At 40.3% G+C, this 20895-nt stretch overlaps 1 protein-coding gene across 1 annotated transcript in view; it reads left to right on the top strand.

Moving 5' to 3' along the window:
- The first annotated feature begins 7180 nt into the window (after positions 1-7180).
- The window catches only part of LOC126334669 (esterase FE4-like), a 212270-nt gene continuing 198555 nt past the window's right edge, over positions 7181-20895 (top strand). The window contains exon 1 of the mRNA XM_049997135.1: positions 7181-7420. Within this exon, the coding sequence (XP_049853092.1) occupies positions 7274-7420 (147 nt within the window). The 5' untranslated portion in view covers positions 7181-7273. The remainder of the gene's footprint in view (positions 7421-20895) is intronic.

Below are 20895 nucleotides of genomic sequence, written 5' to 3'. Positions count from 1 at the left end.
TTATTATCGGCTGCATGTTTTCAATAAAATCATGCTTCAATTCTGTTTCAGCCAACAAGTCCTCCTCTATCGCCTGTATGCAATCTTTAGTCATGGTGCACACCTACTCTTCACTAAAAGATTCAATAGCCTTATCCTCTGAAAATATTAAATCAAAGGCCTCTTTAATTCCAGAGTTTCCTACATGCAACCCCTCTAGGTTTCTAGCAACTGTATATTTTTTTCCCTCCCAGGTCTCTGGTATCAAGTTCCACTATTGCTTCCTGCAACAGTGTTCTCAGCAAAGAAAAGTAGGACCATACAGTCTTTCCCATGAAACTGCACAAATCACATTGAATTCTGGATAGTCCCTCTCATGTTGTACAACTTCGTGTGGCTATTGCGTACCCCACATTCTCACATTATGATGGTTCACCTTACCATTTAAATGGATTGTTGCATCATTACTAAACACTATGTGTGGAAGAAAACTGTCATCTCCATCTTGCCAGGATGAAATTACATAACTGTGCACATTGTTGTTTGTCACCTTAACAAATAACTTGCATTAGCTGTAGTAGCCAGACGGACATCAGGGGCATGTTGAGCTGTCGACGTGCACGGCAAACAGATTTCTGTGGACTCCTTGTGAAACTAAGGCGAATGAATTCGATGTCTGTGTCAGACACTTGGGGATGGCCCGATGATTTGCCTTTACACAACTAACTTGTTTCTCAGAATTGTTCATGCCAACGTATAATGCTCTATGCTGTAAGAGGATCCACACCATACATAGTACAAAAGTCACGCTGAACAGTTATTACTGACCGACACGGCACAAAACGTAGAACACAAAACACTTTATGTTGTCCCAACACCATTTTTACTAGAACTGAAGTGGGCGCACACTGCTGCTACCTAGCGGGAACCATAAAACTTGAGGGTTTGTTCTTTCCAACAGTATGTTGTTCATGCACATATCTCAAATACATAATAGTTATGATTTTTATAAATTGGATGATTGTTTTTGATACACTCTGTATAATGATTGCAGTTTCTCCTGCCAACATAGTTTGAATTTTTTGGTAATGGTTTACACATTTTATCTTATTATACTGCCTGCAGGCAGCCCACCAAGGGAGGGACTTACTGACGTGATAATGGAATGGGGTGTCATGGTGAAGTCCTGAACTTACGATGACTGCTTGTTATAGCATATCACTCTGGTGCTTAGCATAGCTCCCTCTTCGTAGTAGGTGCTGGTAGACTACTGATACCTCTGTTAAACTTCCATTATTTATACAGGTTGGGAGCTTACTTATTGTGCTGATGCACTGCTTCCAGCCATCTCTAGAATACCAAACCCATGGTCCTCCAATGCAGGAACTGCTTGATCCATCCTGCAAGAGACCCATCTTACTGCAACACTGGCAGTATTGTGGCGCTGGTGTGGCCTGCCTCACAATGCATAAACAGCCCTGTTCTGCGAGTGGCACACTGACACTTTAGTGCCCACAGGTTGCTTGTAGCTCCTTCAGTTGCTGTGAGTGAGCTGCAAGCTATCTGTCATTGAAGGTCACTTACAAGGAATCCTTTGAGTGTGTGGTCGCCACGTTCAGTCTTCAATAAGGCTCATTTGAAAGTGCTATGTTAAACCTATGAAAGGAAAAAATATTAGCTACTAATGATTCACTGTCAGCATTAGGTTCAAATGGCTCTGAGCACTGTGAGACTTAACATCTGAGGTCATCAGTCCCCTAGAACTTAAAGCTACTTAAACCTAACTAACCTAAGGACATCACACACATCCATGCCCGAGGCAGGATTGGAACCTGCGACCACAGCAGTCGCACGGCTCCAGACTGAAGCACCTAGAAACTGAAGCACCTAGGAGGCCAACAAAAAAAAAAAAAAAAAAAAAAAAAAAAAAAAAAATGAATGTGTGGAAGGTGCAGGTATCAACCTTCTGCGGGATGTGTGTAACTCTTTACGAAATGGACATAATCGACAGTCAAGAAATGTTCAAAACATACCATTAGCATGCATCATGGACACTGAATGAAAAGCAGCACACAACAATGATCACAAAGGTTTGCACCATTAAAATCTAAGGGGAATTTGTTGGGAGTTACAGTGTGGGATGTTCAGCTGGATATCCATTCTTAAAAAATGTATATAGAATCATGTTGGTGCAATGGGGTAATGAAAACTGATAGAATGTGAAAGAAATCTGTCATAGACCTTATCGTAAAACTGGCTATCCGTTAAGGCTTAGCTGCAGATAGTGCGATAATATGTTTTATTGGCATGGGAAAAACAAAACATCCAGACACTGAATTTTTCCACGAGTTCCAGATGCAATGTCACACACATTAAAGTAGTATGATCTTTATACACAGACCAGGAATCAAGCGAAAGCAAGTTTTTTTTGTCCAGCTATTGGCTAAAAGCAGTGCTCATACCGTCGTTGTGTGGGGTGGGACAAACAAAAATGGCCTGGAGAACACAATTCCAAGGTACAAAGAATCACAGCAGAGGAAAGAAAACACAGTACTAAGCTGACTGTAGCAGATGTTGAAAGTGACCACCATTCATCTTTTGGAATGTTTGGGCCCTGGTCAGCAAGTTGCTGGAGGCAGATCGGAGCTGGACTGCTGTAATCCAAAATGTTCTGCTGCAGTTCTTGAAGACTATGGGGGTTGTTGCGATACACTTTAGACATGAGGGCTCCCCACACAAAGTAATTGCGCACTGACAGATCAGGTGACGTATGTGGGCGCGACCAGACTAACCTCTGGTTACAAATGGCTCAAATGACTCTGAGCACGAAGGGACTCAACATCTGAGGTCATCAGTCCCCTAGAACTTAGAACTACTTAAACCTAACTAACCTAAAAACATCACACACATCCATGCCCGATGCAGGATTCGAACTTGCGACCGTAGCAGTCACGCTGTTCCGGACTGAAGTGCCTAGAACAGCATGGCCACCACCGCAAGCCCTCTGGTAACAGCTGTCAGGCATGAAGACTGAGTAAATGTGCTCCAAGGTTCCGCCGGCTGTATGGGCAGTTGCTCCGTCCTGTTGGAGGTAACTGTAGGTCTTTTCCTCCTCCGTTAATGCTAACACATATGATTTCAAAATTTTGGCAATGTGATGCACCAAAGCCAGTGTCTGATGAAAGAAGATGCGACCAATATTGCGGCATGTAGACAGTGCGCACCAAACTCCAAACTCCTGATCGTGCAATGGTGTTTTGTGGAAGTTATACATATTCTCCACTGCTCAGAACCTGTGGTCCTGTGCGTTGACGTACCGTAACCCGGGGTTACCTTGCACCTTGAGGGGATACTTTGCGAAACCTCCCAAACGACTTATGTAACGTTCCGGTTAGCAATACATGAATCGATAATTCGTCTTTGGTTCGATTTTGTGATGATCACAGCTGGATAACAGGAGAACGATTCGTCTTTGGTGCTTGTCCAACCACATTTAAGTTCATTAATTCAAAAGTAAATAGTGTTCAATGATGGTGCAGAGCCCACGTGAACTTCATCCAATTTCTTTTTGATCTGTGCTGCAGTCCAACCCTCTAAATGAAAATGTTTAATAACAGCACGAAACTCGGTTTTCTCCACTTTCAGTCACAGTCGACGCAATGCCCTAATTCAGGCGGGTGTCAATAGTGAACTGAATGATGTGCGTTATTGACGCTATTGGAATAAGCTTACCAGTCATGAAGACGCAACAAAAATGTTCCATTCTTTCACAGAAATTTACCAGACTTATCAAACCATCCTCGTATATACTGAAGTGCACATCCTGCAAGACTCATATTGTTTGAACCCAGAATACGCCTCATTCAACATGTGGCATGAAACGGTAATAACTTAGTGCACCACCAAATGCAGGAAACATTTCACTTCATATATTGTGCCCACTAATGCTATAATTTGCGTCGATACTAACGTAACAAGCTACATTTACTTGTGAAATAGTTACAGCAAATTTCTTGCAGTAAGTGAAGTAAATAGTGATTGATAGCTGTTTGTTAACATATTAAAAAGTTATATGGAGTAATATACGTGAATGAGACATTGTATTGGTGGCGTAACTAAATGGTTCAAATGGCTCTGAGCACTATGGGACTTAATTGCTGACGTCACCAGTCTCCTAGGTCATAGAAGTGCTTAAACCTAACTAACCTAAGGACATCACACACATCCATGTCCGAGGCAGGATTCGAACCTGCTACCGTAGCGGTCGCGCGGTTCCAGACTGTAGCGCACAGAACCGTTCGGCCACCACGGCCGGCTTGGTGTAACTCAAAAGAATATGTATTATATCAATGTTGTTCCCTAAGACTGATCTGATGCAGCTCTCCCTGTAACTCTATCCTGTGCAAGTATCTTCATGTCTGAATAACAAAGGCAATGTATACCATTCTGGATCGGCTTTCTGTATTCATCTCTTGGTCACCCTGTATGATTTTTACTCGCCACATGTCCCTTCAGTACCAAGTTAGCGATCCCCTGATGTCTCAGAATGTGTCCTATCGACCGATACCTTCTTCTGGTCAGGTTATGCCACAAATTTCTTCTCCCCTGAGTTCTATTCAGTAACTTCTGATTAGTCATGTTATCTGCCCATGTAATCTTCAGCATTCTTCTATAGCACCACATTTCAAGAGCTTCTATCCTGTTTTTGTCTAAACTGTTTACCGTCCATGTTTCACTTTCATACGTAGCTACATTCCATAAAAATACTCTTAGAAAAGATTTCCTCACACTTGAATCTATATTCGATGTTAAAAAGTTTCTCTTCTTCAGAACCTGTTTCGTGCCATTGCTAGTCTACATTTTATGTTCTCTCTATTTTGGCCATCATCACTTATTTTGCTGCCCAAATAGCAAATGTCATGTACTACGTTAAGTGTCTAATATCCTAATCTAATTCCCTCAGCATCGCGTGATTTAATTCTACTAAATTCCATTATCCTTGTTTTGCTTTTGTTGAGCTTCAGGATACCGTCCATTACGGTCAATGAAGACCGTAGCCAGCGGGGTGAGGGTTCCGGGGCGTATGAATCCTCCACCACCTGCACACCCTCCGACCTAAATCAAATTACACACGACCTAGTTGCTGTGTAGTGAAATTGAAAGATGTTTTTATTTTCAGTCATGCATCGAAAAAAGGATACAATACATTTAAATTATCGTTTGCACTATTAGCTATCGCCCATCTATACTTTAGTTCAAATGGCTCTGAGCACTATGGGACTTAACATCTGAGGTCATCAGTCCCCTAGAACTTAGAACTACTTAAACCTAACTAACCTAAGGACATCACACACATCCATGCCCGTGGCACGATTCGAACCTGCGACCGTAGCGGTCGCGCGGTTCCAGACTGAAGTGCCTAGAACCGCTCGACCACACCGGCCGGCTGTACTGTAGTCAAGACCAACGACTGCATATTGTTGACCTTACTTGAGATCAGTTGTTTTTTATTAATCAATTCAGTTCTTATTTGCAGTTGATTTAAACGTAAATGGTGTTGTTTATTTCTTTTTTTCTGTGTGCTATTGTGATAGTGTTTAATTACAGGTACATTTGTAACAAGAAAGAAGAGGAAAAGTGATTTTGAATCGTCCTCTAGCGTTATGGTAAGTCAAAAATGCGTAGGTGCTACTATAATACCCTAATTACCTATCTATAGCACTTTAGTTTTAACACTGGTGTCGTTATTTAGAGAGTGGTATTTCAGTATTTCACAAGGCAACGGGGCTGCACAAGTGTGGCTACGTCCTTAGTTCAACTGTTCTTTCAAGTACTTTGCTGTCTCTGACAGAATTAGAGCGTCATCGGCAAACCTCAAAATCTTTTTAATAAATGAAAAGCACCAGTTTGCTTTTGTTCTACAATATTACTTTCATTGTTACCCGGTTTTCGGCTTAAAAGGCAATCTTCAGACATTTACTGAGTATTATCACCAAAAAAGTTAAATGTTAGCAGACACCATTGGAAGAGAAGTAACACATCTAGACTGAAGTAGAAACATACAGTAAGTAACATCTTTGCAATGAAAAAGTAAAAACTGAACTGTACATAAATAACAATGGAGTAGACAGGAAAACCTTTGGCACAAAATAGGAATAGCGTGCCTACATAACAATTTCTATTAATAAATAAAACTAATAAAATAAAATAAAATTAGTACTAGACAAGGCTGCATTAGGAGGTATGAAACATGGAGAGTGATACACAACAAATTAAAAGAAGAGACAGTTATCAATGTAAATACAGAATACATAAGGAACTTAATCAATATCAATAAGATAAACGGAATAAATAAATGCAGGAAAATGGAGGTGTTTGAGGGAACCTACAGTGTAAGAGTGTGGTGGTATGCATTTTAACATTAACATTATAATCAAAGCAGTGGCTGTGTAACAGTTTTCATTAAATAAATGAGCAAAGTAAAATATGAACAGTATTTGATGAGACAACTACAAGGGGTGTTAAATATGGGCAGTGATACAAGTACCAGTAAAAGAAAGCCTTAACTATTGAAACTACAGGCTATGTGGAATACAAAGACAACTTCAACAAAACAAAACAACTTCATGAATACAGGAAAATGGGAATATGTAGGAAGAGACAGTGTGGGAAGTAATGAACCACAAAGATGATTATATGAAGTTTAGGAGAGGGGAAGTGTTGAGCTGTGTCTGGTCATTTAGGGTGAGATCTGGACTGTGAGCAAGATGTTTGTTAATTTCCAGGGCTTCCAGCAGGTTGAGTTTATGGCCTTTGTTTGCTAAGTGAAGTACATGAGACACTGGCTGGTAGTTGTGACCCTCACTCAGTACATGCTCAGTAATATTGTAGAACAAAAGCAAACTGGTACTTTTCATTTATTATAATGTTCTACCAAGAAACGACGGAAGATTCTGTTAATATCAAGAGCTTTTATTACTTCTTCCTGGACTTCAATTCCTATTCCAAATTTTTTCTTATAACAAGTAACCATTTTTCCTATAGCAGTAGGTGCCGTAAATACATTCAAAGTTTGAGCGTAAGTGCGCGCACCAATTGTCGTCGAGGAGCTATTCAGTTAGCCCGCTGTACAGAGTACACTGCTTACGAGATCGTGTGGCCTCGGTGAGCAGCGATGAATTTCTCGGCGCCGCGACGAAATCGCCGTGTCATCGCCGGCGTGAGGTCACGGGCCTGCGATCACGTGACCGGCGACGCGAGAGCCGCGGAGGCTGGCGGCAGTGCGGTGCGCGCCATGGCGGACAGCGGCTACGTGGAGGTGAGGCCGCCGGCCGGCGCTCTTCGGGGGATGACGGCGCGGACTAAGGGCAAGGCGGCGCGCTATTTCCGCTTCCTGGGCATCCCCTACGCTGCGCCGCCGGTGGGGCCCCTGCGCTTCCAGGTCAGGCAGCGAAACTGCGCCACATTTATTACGCAATGGCAGACACGGAATGGAATCCTTGTAAAAGAAACCCGTAAAACAGCTTCTGCAAAAAGGATCGAAACGGATTAAAAAAAAAAAATGTTCGATTGAAACACAGTTTGCTTATTAATACATGACGTCTTGCAGATGACACAAGTATTGCAATAAATAGTATGTCGAGTGTAGTTCTAGAAAGATCTGCTAATGATATTTTCATGGATATTAATAAATGGTTTAAAGCCAACTCACATTAAACTTCGAAAAGACTCACTATATGCAATTCAGAACCTGTAAGAGGTTTCCACCCAGCATATGCATAAAGTATGGAGAAGAGTAGATAGATGAGGTGGACAGTCTCAAATTCCTGTGATTACAACTTGATAATAAATTCAGTTGGGAGGAGCACACCACAAAACTGCAAAAACGCCTTAACAAATCTGTATTTGCAATTCGAGTGTTAGCAGACATACGCGACATAAAAATGAAAAAGCTTGCATACTTTGCCTACTTTCATTCCATAATGTCATATGGTATAATATTTTGGAGTAACTCTTCAAGTCAAACAAAAGTTTTCAGAGTCCAATAGCGTGTAATACGTATTATTTGTGAAGTAAATTCACGAACGTCCTGTAGAAACCTCTTCAAAGAACTGAGTATACTAACTACTGTCTCTCAGTATATTTACTCCTTAATGTAATTTGTCCTAAATAACATATCTCTTTTTCCAACAAACAGCTCAATTCATACACACAATACCAGGAACAAAAATGATTTGCACAAGGACTTAAGAGCACTTACTTTAGTTAAAAAAGGAGTCCACTACTCATAAACACTCATCTTCAATAGTTTGCCAGAAAACATAAAAAAATTAGTTACAAATAAAGATCAGTTTAAAAGGAGCCTGAAAGACTTACTAGTGGCCAACTCCTTCTACTCCATTGACGAATTTTTTAATAGAAACAAATGTTTTATTGTATATACTCATACTATTCGTATTGTTATTTCAGCTTAAGAAAAAGATGTATTATATATACTCATACTATTAGTATTGTTATTTAAGCTTAAAAAAATTGACATGTTCCACATCCACGAGGATCTCCTCAGCACGGATCTATGGAACGAAATCTAATGTAATCCAATCTAATCTAATCTTGGAAACAACAGCTGCGTATAAACAAGCGGATTCCATGTTTCTAGAGTGTTGAAAGACGACAGTGTGGCACGATTACTAATCAATTAATCAATATAAGACCAAACAGAGCATTTTCGCAAATAGGTAACTGACTGGAGGACTGTCTGACGAACACGACCCAGAACGCTATAATGGACGGCAACACGAAAGTAACATCGGCTGTGCCTCAAGGAAGCGTAATGGGACCTGAACAGTTTTCAGTATACTTTTTCAGACAGGATCAGCAGCACTGATTTTGTGTACAGGAAAAGGGCGTCGTTGCACGATTGTAAGGGACTGCAGGATACTCTGACCAAAATTCTAGTTGGAGTAATGACTGACAGCTCTCTGTAAATGTGCACAAATGTTAGATAATGCAGATTAGAATGAATATCTGACAAGAACATTACTAGTGAACATGTTGTGCATCCCACACCGTATATGTACAAGGTTTCTCAAAAATTACCTTATTTCAAAATCCCACATTTTTTGACAAAAGCATATCACAAACAACATGGGATGCATTGCAAAATACTTACAAAATTTTGAAGTTTTAGCTATACCATTACAAATGTTCTATGTATTCAACAGCAGCAATACGAACGACATCTAGATGGTAATTAAATTCGTCGTAAACTTTACACAATGTATCTGCTTTTACGTAAGGTATTAACACCTGCTATTCTGTTCTTACGTCACGAGGTAAAGGGGAGATGAACACAATTTCCTTCACATGCACCCACAAGAAAAAATCTTGGAGGCCAGCAATGCGGAGCTGTGTCTCGAGGTCCTGTGCACCCTACCCAGAGTTTAGGCGGAATGTCACTGATAAACGGACGTACATTGTTGTGCCAATGTGCTGTAGCTCCATCCTACTGGAAAAAGAAGTCATTGGAGCCCTGAACGTATGAAAAAGTCAATCCTGCAGCATTTGAATACAGCTCAATGCTGGATAGGGTTCACGGGACCCCGACATGCTCATGCTGTATGGAGAGTGTAGGAAGAATGCAGTTCGTTCTTGTACGGCGTCTGTGGCAAGATATCCTAACAGACGTCAACCATCGTCAACCAGCTACGTGAAAGTGATAGGGTAACACCTAGACAAAGTAAGAGAAGGAAACAAGTGAAGACAGAAGAAGTGGAAATTAATGTTCTTGCTGCTGTTGCAGCTGATCCGCACAAGTAAGTGACATGAGTCAGTCAAGTGTCCTACGCATCTTCCACTGACTCAGTTTCCTTTCCTGTCATATCACTCCCCATCAAGAGCTACATGGAAACGATTATGAGCATCGTGTTACCTTCTGTAGATGGGCATTAAGAGAGGATGCTCCAGATATATCATGTATCTTGTTTAGTGATGAAGCCATATTTACCACTCATGATCAGATAAACAACCGAAACATTCGTTGTTGGTCTGCTGACAATTCCCGTTGGCATCGTCAGGTGGAACATCAGTGCCCATGGAATGTAAACGGGTGGTGTGGATAGAGAACCATCAGTTCATAGGCCCGTTTTTCATACACGGAACGCTGAATGCGCACAAGTATTGCAGCCCTCCAACAGACGGGCCAGAAGTTCCTCTACAGACTGGAAGGAACCTGTGTTACCAACATGATGGCTATCTAACCCATAGGTGCTGAAAGTACTACAGCATATCTTGACGAATTGTTTCCAAATCCCAGAATACCTGTACCTTGGCCGACCCTTTCCCCGGATTTGACGCCTACAGACGTTTTTCTGCGGGAAAAGCTGGAAAAGTCTGTCTACAAGGACATACCAGCTATACTCAATGATGTGCAAAACGTATTAGTGCAGCCTTCTCGGACATCTCTGCTGAAATGCTAATAAGTGTGCAGCAGTCGTTTCATACGAGACTGGAGGCGTTTACTGCCACGACCAGTGGTCAGTTTGAACAGTGGCGGCGTTAGGCGGCGGCCACCGCTGACGGCCTCGCGCCCGTAGGAGCCTCACAAAAAGGTTGTTGAAGCTGTTAAAATTAGCTACTTATCTGACCGTATCTATTTCCGTAAGAATGTACTAGTATTTATCTAGGGGCGTCTGGCAACATTATGACAGTTAAGCCCCATTACAAGATTCATCTAACGAGTACACCTATGCGGCAGTGCGCCAAGCGTGCAAGTTTGTGGTTCTGGTAGGCCTATAACGTTACACGATTCATGCAGGATATAACTGTCGCGAATCAGCGCATGCGCATTAGACGGCAGTAACGCATGCAACTCTAAGGAGACTGTTTTGCTGTAAAGTCGTTCATTCAGACTAAATAAAAATTGTAAAATAAATTATTAAATTATATACTTAGAGAGAATCCTGATCCCCAGATTAAAGAAAGATGCATGTTAAACGGAAAATACACTTACCATCTTCGCAGCCCCCTTGGTATCCACAGTTTTTCCGAATTGACACTCCGATCCAATACCAAGCAAATGCAACAATGCTCTGTGGATGAGACAATACCGGCAGGAGCATTGTCTTGGCCAGTATGTCAGCTCTCTGAAACCAATCCTACTAAGTGACACTTCACACTTGTCTCAAGTTATTTAACATGTACAAGTGAACAAGTCCTTTATCTCTAAAGGTGTGGTTGCACTAATTTCAGCCATACTTATTAAAGGTACCCCATCCTATGGTAAGTCAATATAAAAATACATTTCTTGGGGTATGTATTTGGCTGCTGTCATAGATGAAAGAATGAAAACAAATATTCTGCCGTATAGCATAATCGCATAGCCTATTCGCTCAATACTATGACACTGAGTACTTTAAGTACCCTACTGTACTTATCAACGTACCTAGCACAAAATGTTGTTTACATCATCAGAATGGAGGACCTTCAAGAGACAGAGACATAGGGAGGCATCCGGTGCATCAAAAAGAAAAAGAAGGGCTGAGACGATTGTATCCAACCAAGCTATGAGTTCGAGTATGATGAAATTTCATAAGAAAACTTCAGGTGTCACTGCTCCAGAGGCCTCCGATGAAGCTCTTATCCAAGTGTCTTTAGTTTCTGAAACAGATCCAGCTTCAGAGTCTAATAAATCTGTTTCGCTTCCTGATGTAGCATTGGGTGAACTCCTGTGATCCGAGATTGTGAGCCGAATAAAGACTTCAAAAGTGATAACCAAGAGCAAACCATTCATATAAGAGATTCACTTATAGAATTAGATCCGAGAAAGTGGGTATTTCCAGTAACATATTCGCAGTGTCGTGATTTAATTCAGACTGGCCCCCAACAAAACTTAGAGAAATCTGATGAAAGTTACCCCAAAGATCCAAATAAAATTTCATTTTGCTATAAAATTGAGGAACGGCGAAAAGAAACATCGCAGCTGGTTAGCTTACTCCATATCTCAAGACAAAGTTTATTGCTTTTCATGTCCACTTTTTTCACAATTGCAGACACAGATGATAACAGAAGGATGTTGTGATTGGAAGGATCTGAGTAGGAGATTGCAAAGGTATGAAGAAAGTCAAGTATACATTGAGTGCATGATTAGATGTATGGAATTCTGTAAAGAAATCAAATACGGAAAAACAGTACATAAGGAAAACGAGAGACTGATTAGGGAATCACAGAAGTATTGGCATAACTTGTTTGAAAGATCGATCCATATTATAAAATACTTAGGTTCATACAATCAGGCGTTTAGAGGGCATCGAGAATCCCTTAACCTGAACGAAAGCAGAAGAAGTGGAAATTTTATAGACCTATTTAAATCGTTATCCAAATATAATCTAACACTAAATGAGCACTTGCAACGTATTAACGAAAAGCAACTTTGTCAGCATTACCTGAGCCACGACATACAAAATGAATTAATTACATTAATGTCCAAATCTGTTATCAACGACATTATAAACAGAGTCAAACAAGTGCCTTCATGCTCCATTGTACCAGGGATTAGAGCCATGTTGAACAAATGCCAATAATATGAAGATTTTGTAATTCCTCAACTGGAGAGATAGAGGAACATTTCAGTGGGTTTTTGCCGTCGCAGAAAGAACGGGAGAGTATTTAACAAATGTCATTTCAAAGGAACTAGAAAATAATGGCCTGGACATCCAAAACTGTCTAGGACAGGGACATGATAAAGGTGAGAATATGGTTGGCATTATTAAACATGTTAGAACAAGAATACTCAACATTAATCCACGAGCTTTGTTCAAGCAGTGCCGATGCCACTGTTGGAATTTGCTTTTGGTAGATGCCGCTAACACTTCTACAACAGCTAAAACGTTTTTCGGGTTCGTCAATAAAGTTTGTGTGGTTTTTACAAAGTCAACAAGCGTTAGGATCTTATAAAAACTAAATTGAAATTGACATTGAAACCTCTGTCTGCAACACTGTGGGAAAGAAGAATCGCCGGCCGCGGTGGTCTAGCGGTTCTAGACGCTCAGTCCGGAAATGCGCGACTGCTACGGTCGCAAGTTCGAATCCTGCCTCGGGCATGGATGTGTGTGATGTCCTTAGGTTAGTTAGATTTAAGTAGTTCTAAGTTCTAGGGGATTGATGACCAAAGATGTTAAGTCCCATAGTGCTCAGAGCCATTTGAACCAAAGAAGAATCGGAGCTGTATAAGCGATATTTTGCAATTTGATAGTCTCATCGAAAGTGTGAGTGACCTGAAAAATAGAACTGATGATTTCGAAACTCTTAACTTTTGAGTTTATTGTTGCAATACACGAGTAGTATGAGATTTTACTACTTGTCAACAATATAAGTAAACTGCAGCAATCGGTTCAATTGAACTTGAAAGTCGCTATTGATTCTTTACGTTCATTTCGTGACTGGATTCAAGAATTCTGTAACACAGGATTTGAAATAAGGCTTGCAGCTCGATTTTTTGTAGAACAAGTTGTTAGGAAATTGAGTCTCAGTTAAAAAAAAAAGAACAGCGCAGAAAAACGAATGTTCGGTTATGAACAAACTTATGAACCTATACAATCTGCTGAAATGCAGCACAGAGCTAGCTTTTTTAACACAATAATAGATGCTACAATATTCGATACCGAATGTCGATTCAAAGCGCTCAATGAATATTTTGAACGATTTTGTTTTATTTATGATATGAATTATTTGAAATCGTTATCCAAGGGCAACCTTCGATAACGTTGTAATGATTTAGGTACGATACTTCGAGAAGACGAAAATAGCGACGTACAGCCTTTCGAACTTTATGAGGAACTCCAGCTTTTAAAATCCAACCTACAGGACTCAATCAAAGACGCAAAACAACTTATTCGGTGCATATTAGAAAATAATTTGGAAGAATTATATCCAAATCTTCACATAACAATCAGAATAATGCTCACGGTTCCAGACAGTACAGCTTCTGCCGAGAGAAGTTTCTCAAAGCTAAAATTGATTAAGACATACTTAAGAAGTACGATGTGCCAAAATTGTGCCGAAATTTCGTTTACGTTAATGTGTGTTTGTTTAATGTAATTTTTGTCATAGCAATAATCCTTGTATATTATAATAAGAAAATTTGTGTATAATTATTATTATTGTAGGATTCAGATCATTTAATTTAGCGTTTTATTTCTGACTGGAAAGTGAAAGGGACCTTGCAAATCTGATTCGTCGCCGACGTTCAGTTTTCGCCTAGCGCCACCACTGAATTTGAACACAACCTGTGATGGTCAATTGAGTCGTTACTGGATAGAATCCACATAACTAGTGTATGCGCTTGTGTTGTTCTTCAGTGTGTGCTACCACAGGTATTGTACAAGTGCCGGTGTGGGAAGTTTTCAAAATACGATGTCCTGTAAAAGACTCGTACTAGAATCCTGCAACAAACACCACTGACATTCTAAGTTATCCTACTTTTAATTTGTTAATGTCAATAGCCATTGTTCCATTTAAAAAAGGGTATGTTTCACAAAACTACACGTTCTAAGTTTTATTACAGTCTGTTTATTGGTTAACAACACGAGACCTTGACTCCAATCCATTCTGTGAAAACCACACATCAATAGCACCTACCATTTTTGCAACACTGCGGCGCAAGTTTTAGGTGATTCACCCTGTATGGTTCAAATGCCTCTGAGCACTATGGGACTTAACATCTGAAGTCATCAATCCTCTAGAACTTAGAACTACTTAAACCTAACGAACCTAAGGACATCACACACATTCATGCCCGAGGTAGGATTCGAACCTACGACCGTAGCGGTCGCGCGGTTCCAGACTGAAGCGCCTAGAACCGCTCGGCCACGCCGACCGACTCACCCTGTATGGTTTTCATTCTTAATAAGCATCTTTTGGAGCTAGAAACCTCTCTTTACTTATTGGCAAATTTATAACACTAGGATTTATTGTTTGGAAAGTAAAATTACTGACAATTTCAGGAATAAAGAGAATATGAAAAGTAGACAGCAAAAACAGCTTTCCCATAAAGAGAAACATGTTCACGTAGAATAGAAATTTAAATGTTGTTAAGTCTTTTCCAACTTATTTGTTTGGCGTATAGTCTTACTCTGGCATGATACGTGGACGATAAACACTAGAGACAAGAGAGTATAAGCTTCTGATGTGTTGTGCGTCACAAAAATTCTGAAAACTCGATGCGTTGATCGAGCAACCAATGACGAAACACAAAGTCGAATTGGAGAGAAAAGAAAATTATGACACAAATTGACTAAGAAAAGGACAAGTTAAGACGGTAGGACTTATTGTGGGGCGTCGGGGAATAGTTAATTTGTTAACAGAATATGGGATAAAGAATTCTAGAGAGAGACCATGCTTCAATGAAGAAAGCTGGTTGAAATGTAAGGTACAGTAGTTATACAGAGTCGAAGCAGATATACTAGTTTCAAGCCCCTTTTTTTCTTTTTGAGTAACCAGTCTCCTGACTAGTTCGACGCGATCCGCCATAAATTTCTCTGCTGTGCGAACCAATTCATCTCAAAGTAACATTTGCATCCTACGTCCTCAATTATTTACTGAATTTATTCCGTCCTTTATCCACCCCTAAGTTTTTTGAACGTCTAGAGCTGCCTGAAGTACCATGGAAGTTATCCCTTGATATCTCAACACATGTGCCATTATCCTTTCCCTTCTTTTTCTCAGCATTTTCCATATGTTCTTTTCTTCGCCGATTCTGCAGAAAATCTTCTCACTCCCTATCTTATTCATCTTCCTACTTTTCAACGTCCTTCAAGTGCTTCGATTTTCTTCTTTTCCAGTTTTCCCACAGTCCATGATTGATTACCATACAATTCTGTGCACCAAATGTACTTAGTCAGAAATTTCTTCCTAAGATTAAAGCTGATGCTAGCTACTAGCATACTTGTCTTGGCCAGGAATGCTTTTTTGTCTATGCTAATCTGATTTTTATGTTCTCCCAGCTTCGCCCGTCATACGTTACTTTGCTTCCAAGGCAGCAGAATTCCCTAACTTTGCCTATTTCGTGATCCCCAATTTTGGTATTAAATTGATTGCTAACTTCATTTCCGTTACTTCTCATTACTTTCGTCTCTCTTCAGTCTATTCTCAGTCCGTATTCTGTTTTCATTAGAATGTTCATACTATTCAACACGTCTTGTAATTCTTCATCTATTTCACTGATGATAGCAGTATAATTAGCAAATATCACTTTTGTTGTCCTTTCACCACGAATTTTTAATCAAACTCTGGAATCTTTATTTTATTTCCTTCATTCCTCCTTCGATGTATAGATTGAAGAGTAGGGACAAAAGACTACAGTTCTGTCATACAAAATTTGTAATCCGAGCATTAACGCTTCGTCGTCTTCCATTCTTGTTCCCTTTCCCGTATAGCTTACTCCAATTTTTCCAGTATTTCGAACACCTTGCACCATTTTACGTTGTTGAAGGCTTTTTCGTTAAAACTACCGTTCCGAAACCAAACTTTACATTTTTAGCACTTCTTCCATTTCTTTTACTATTATATTAGATGGCTGTTCCGCCTCGTAAAACCGTTCAGTGTAGTCTCCCCACATATACACTCTCTCCTCTGTGTTTAACAATGGAATTCCCATTGTACTTTTAATGTCGCAGCCCTTCCCTTTATTAAAGGCATATTGGCTTTTTTTCGACCCTGACTGTTTGCTAAAACCTGTAAAAAGGGTTTCCAGAGACAACTATCTGGCGCGATTCTTTGTTACTTGGTTACATTATTTAATATTACAATATGCCTCGGAACTACTAATACAAAAATATTTAATGTGGATAAACATAGATCTTATAGTAGTTACCTACTTTGGCATCTGTTGAGGCCCGTTTTGTTCATGTGAAATGGCTGTCTTCTTGTGGCGAGTACACCCACTGCAGTGTCGTACCTCGGCTCACCCGATGTTGTAGTGCCAGTGGTGTTAGAAGAACGATGTAGTGTTCCTTCGGACAGCCGTGCTCATTTTAAGAACAAAACTGTCTGCATCATGTTCATATTTAACTATTATTATAGGTTTCGGCCAAATTAGGCCATCTTCCGATTCAAAACTAAAATACAGGGTAACTGTTGCAACCACGGTTGCGGGCTTTGAATTTCCCCGCGGAACGATTTAGAAGGACTGCCCAACGTACTTGAACATTCACTGGTTACCGAGCTTCTTGTAGCTCTTCTTGCTTTCTAAAACAAGAATAATTCTTTGCTCTCTCTTTCCCGTACACTTCCAGCCATGTCTCTTCTCTCTCTCTCTCTCTCTCTCTCTCTCTCTCTCCATCATGTCGATGACTCTGTGATATTCATGTTACTAAGTTAATTTGATTTTAGAGACTGTTTTTGTCTGTGCTTACTGTAACACTCTCTTAATTTTTTATGCATTGCAACTGATGTTACTCGCTATCTGCACATGTTAAGGTTTTCGAATTTAAATTCGTTTTAGTGTGTTACTTTAAAATTATAAACACGTGTTGGTGTTATTAATACTCCAGCTTCATCGTTGTCGTAGCAGTTAGCTAATGGGACTGTAAAAATCCTATGGTCGCCGGACGTCATCAGGACACAGGAATGTTATCTCTCGAGGCTATCTCTGACTCATTCGACCATCAAGTTATGTTTTTCTGTCCAGGAATGGCGTTTCACACTCTTGAGGCGATGCGACGATGCCTTGATCGACATTAAAGGCGTGTGATAGGATGTGTTCTTCCCTATTGTCTCAGGTAAGACAAATAGTCATCACTTGAGGAACGCTTCTAGGGTGCTATCATGGAAACGGTGTAGGTAGTTGCCTCGTGCGTATACTTGGTTCGCTTCAACAGCCGTTGTCGTTAAACGCAGTGTCTAAAATCACTGATGAGTAGCACTTATCAATGTAGATAACGACTGATTATAGTCCATTTAACTGATTATTTGCGAGGACGTACACGTATCTCCCAGTTAAATTAACAGATCTGAGATAACATTAACACACTGTTAGGTCTTGTCACTGCGCTAGCGTAATTCATAAAATTGGCATAATGGACTGCATACGTGTCGTAAATACTAATTGACTGTGAAAGGCCTCATTATAATATCACTGTTACTGTTGTGTTAATTTGTGCTACGTCACATAATTGATGTGTTGTTCTTGACTTCAGTCCCAAGACTGGTCTGATACAACTCTTCACGATTGTCTATATTGTGTAAGCCTCTTCATCTCTACGTAACTACTGCAACCTACATCCATTTGAATCTGCTTACTGTATTGATTCCTTCGTCTCGCTCTATCATTTTAACCTCCCTCCCCTCCCCCCTCCCCTCTTACATCCATCCACTACTAGATTCACTATGTCATGATGCATTCAGATGTTTCCCATCAACCAATTCTTACTTTAGGTCAAGTAGTACCATAAATTTCTTTTTTCCCCACTTTATCAGCAACTGAAACTCTCAACAACTTCGGGTTCTTTCGGTTTTTCCAGGTCTCATCTCCTTAATTTCCAATTTCTTCAATTTTAATCTGCAGTTCATGATCAATAAATTACCGTCGGAGTCGACAGCTACCCCTAGAAATGTCTTACAGTTTAAAATCTGGTTTCGAAATCACTATTTTGCCATTACATAATCTACTTGAAACTTTCAGTGTCTCCAGGTCTCTTCCACGTATACCGTCTTCTCGCATGATTCTTAAACAAAACTTTAGCGATGATTAAATTATTCTCTGTGCAAAATTGTAGTAGGCGTTTCCCTCAATAACTGCTTCCTCCCATTATGTGATTTCTTTCTAGTTTCCCTTCTCTTCCCTTTCCTACTTCCGAATTCTAGTCAGACAATTCAATTTTCTTCTGCTTTAACTATCTGAATAATGTCCATTATCTCATCGCACATTGTTTCAGTACCTTAATCTCCGGATCTAGTCGCTATATTAACTTGTACAGCTGTGGTGGTTTCTTGATTATTATGTTTTGGTTCTGGTAATGCGTACACTATGTTCATAGTAACTTCCCACAATTCTGTTTCCATATTCATTAGAAGACCTACCTCTGGATTACTGTTTTTTTTATTTTGTATTTATAAATTTTCACTAATGTAACCAGAAGTCTTGTTCTTTTTGCCAACGCACTTCAGTAATTCTCACTACATCTAACTTCAACCTATCCACTTCTCTCCTTCAATTCTTTACGTTACCTACCCAGTTCGGGCTTTAACATTCCAAGGCCCGTCTCGTAGAATGTCGATTTGCTTTTCTGTTGACAACATCCTCCTGAGTATACCCCGTCCGAAACTCCTAATGGGAGACTAGTTTACTTCCGGAGTATATTACTAAAAAGGATGCCATCGTCATTTAAACATAGAAGAGCTGCATACCCTAGGTAAAAATAATGGCTGTAGTTTCCCTTTGCTTTCAGCTGTTCACGGTATCAGCACAGCAAGGCCATGCTGTCTAACGTTACAAACCAAATAAGTCATCCTGCGACCTGTTGCCACTGTCACTACTGAAAAGGTTGCTGCTTCTCTTCAGGTATCATAGGTGTCTAGTCTTATCACATATACTCCGCCGCTGTGGTTTCACCGAGATATGACTAATGTATCGCTGAACCCACTCCAGCTCGGCAAGGTTCATCGGTCATGAAGAGAAGTACTAGATACTTAACATATATCTCTTACTGTTACTAAGTGACGTCATTAGAGACGAAGCACCTGCTCTTGCTCCATAAGCGGATATTCCAACGGTGATACACCGCAAGTAATTCAACAGTATTATCTGTAAAGCGTAAATTTTGTGCCTGGATTATGTCTTTCGAGACCGCAGACTACTCGCGCATACCTCGATGCCGGCCGAAGTGGCCGAGCGGTTCTTGGCGCTAGATTCTGGAACCGCGCGTCCGCTACGGTCCCAGGTTGGAATCCTGCCTCAGGCATGGATGTGTGTGATGTCCTTAGGTTAGTTAGGTTTAAGTAGTTCTAAGTTCTAGGGGACTGATGACCTCAGAAATTAAGTCCATAGTGCTCAGAGCCATTTGAACCATACCTCGATGTATTAGTGCGGAATGTCACATCTCAAGATCGTATAACGTATCTTTCAGCTCGTTTAACAGGTCTGAGATAATATTAATGCATGTAAGTTCTGGTTCGTATGGTTACTGTTGATGATGTGTCGGCGTAAGCCGGCCTCGGTGACCGAGCGGTTCTAGGCACTTCAGTCTGGAGCCGCGCGACCGCTACGCTCGCAGGTTCGAATCCTTCCTCGGGCATGGATGTGTGTGATGTCCTTAGGTTAGTTTGGTTTAAGCAGTTCTAAGTTCTAGGGGACTGATGACCTCAGCTGTTAAGTCCCATAGGGCTCAGAGCCTTTTTTTTGTCGGCGTAAATCCTACGAACGGTATCCTGGGCTGTATACTGGTCTGAAAGACTGACTGATTGTAAATCGACGATTCACTCGAGGGAATAGTTTTCTTTAGATCTATACCTATAAATGACAAGAAAATGATGGCGCACATGTAAACATAAAAAATACATTTAAAAAAATCTATTTGAGTAATAGATTTCATAACTCCTTCACGTCTAAACCATCTGGGAATTTGGGAGCTTAAATAGCGCACCTTTTGCCATTCCTGTTCATTGTCTTCCGATGTGATATACGAAGCTTTTTGTCATATTATTTACTACAGCGACAAATAGATTTACCCTACGACGCCAGTTCTTAATTATCGAAGCAACGTTTCGACCAACTGTTTCAACAAATTTTTAAATGAACACACCATCGTTTCACTATATTGTTGTTTATTTAATTACGACCTAGGTTTCGGCCTTTTATACCATTTTCAAGTGATTGAATTTATGTCGTCTCAATCACTTGAAAATAGCGTTAAAGGCCGA

The sequence above is a fragment of the Schistocerca gregaria genome, chromosome 2 (assembly GCF_023897955.1).
Source record: "Schistocerca gregaria isolate iqSchGreg1 chromosome 2, iqSchGreg1.2, whole genome shotgun sequence".
Lineage (NCBI taxonomy): Eukaryota > Metazoa > Arthropoda > Insecta > Orthoptera > Acrididae > Schistocerca > Schistocerca gregaria.
The sequence above is the reverse complement of the archived record's forward strand: the minus strand, read 5'-3'. Positions and strand labels throughout refer to the sequence as shown.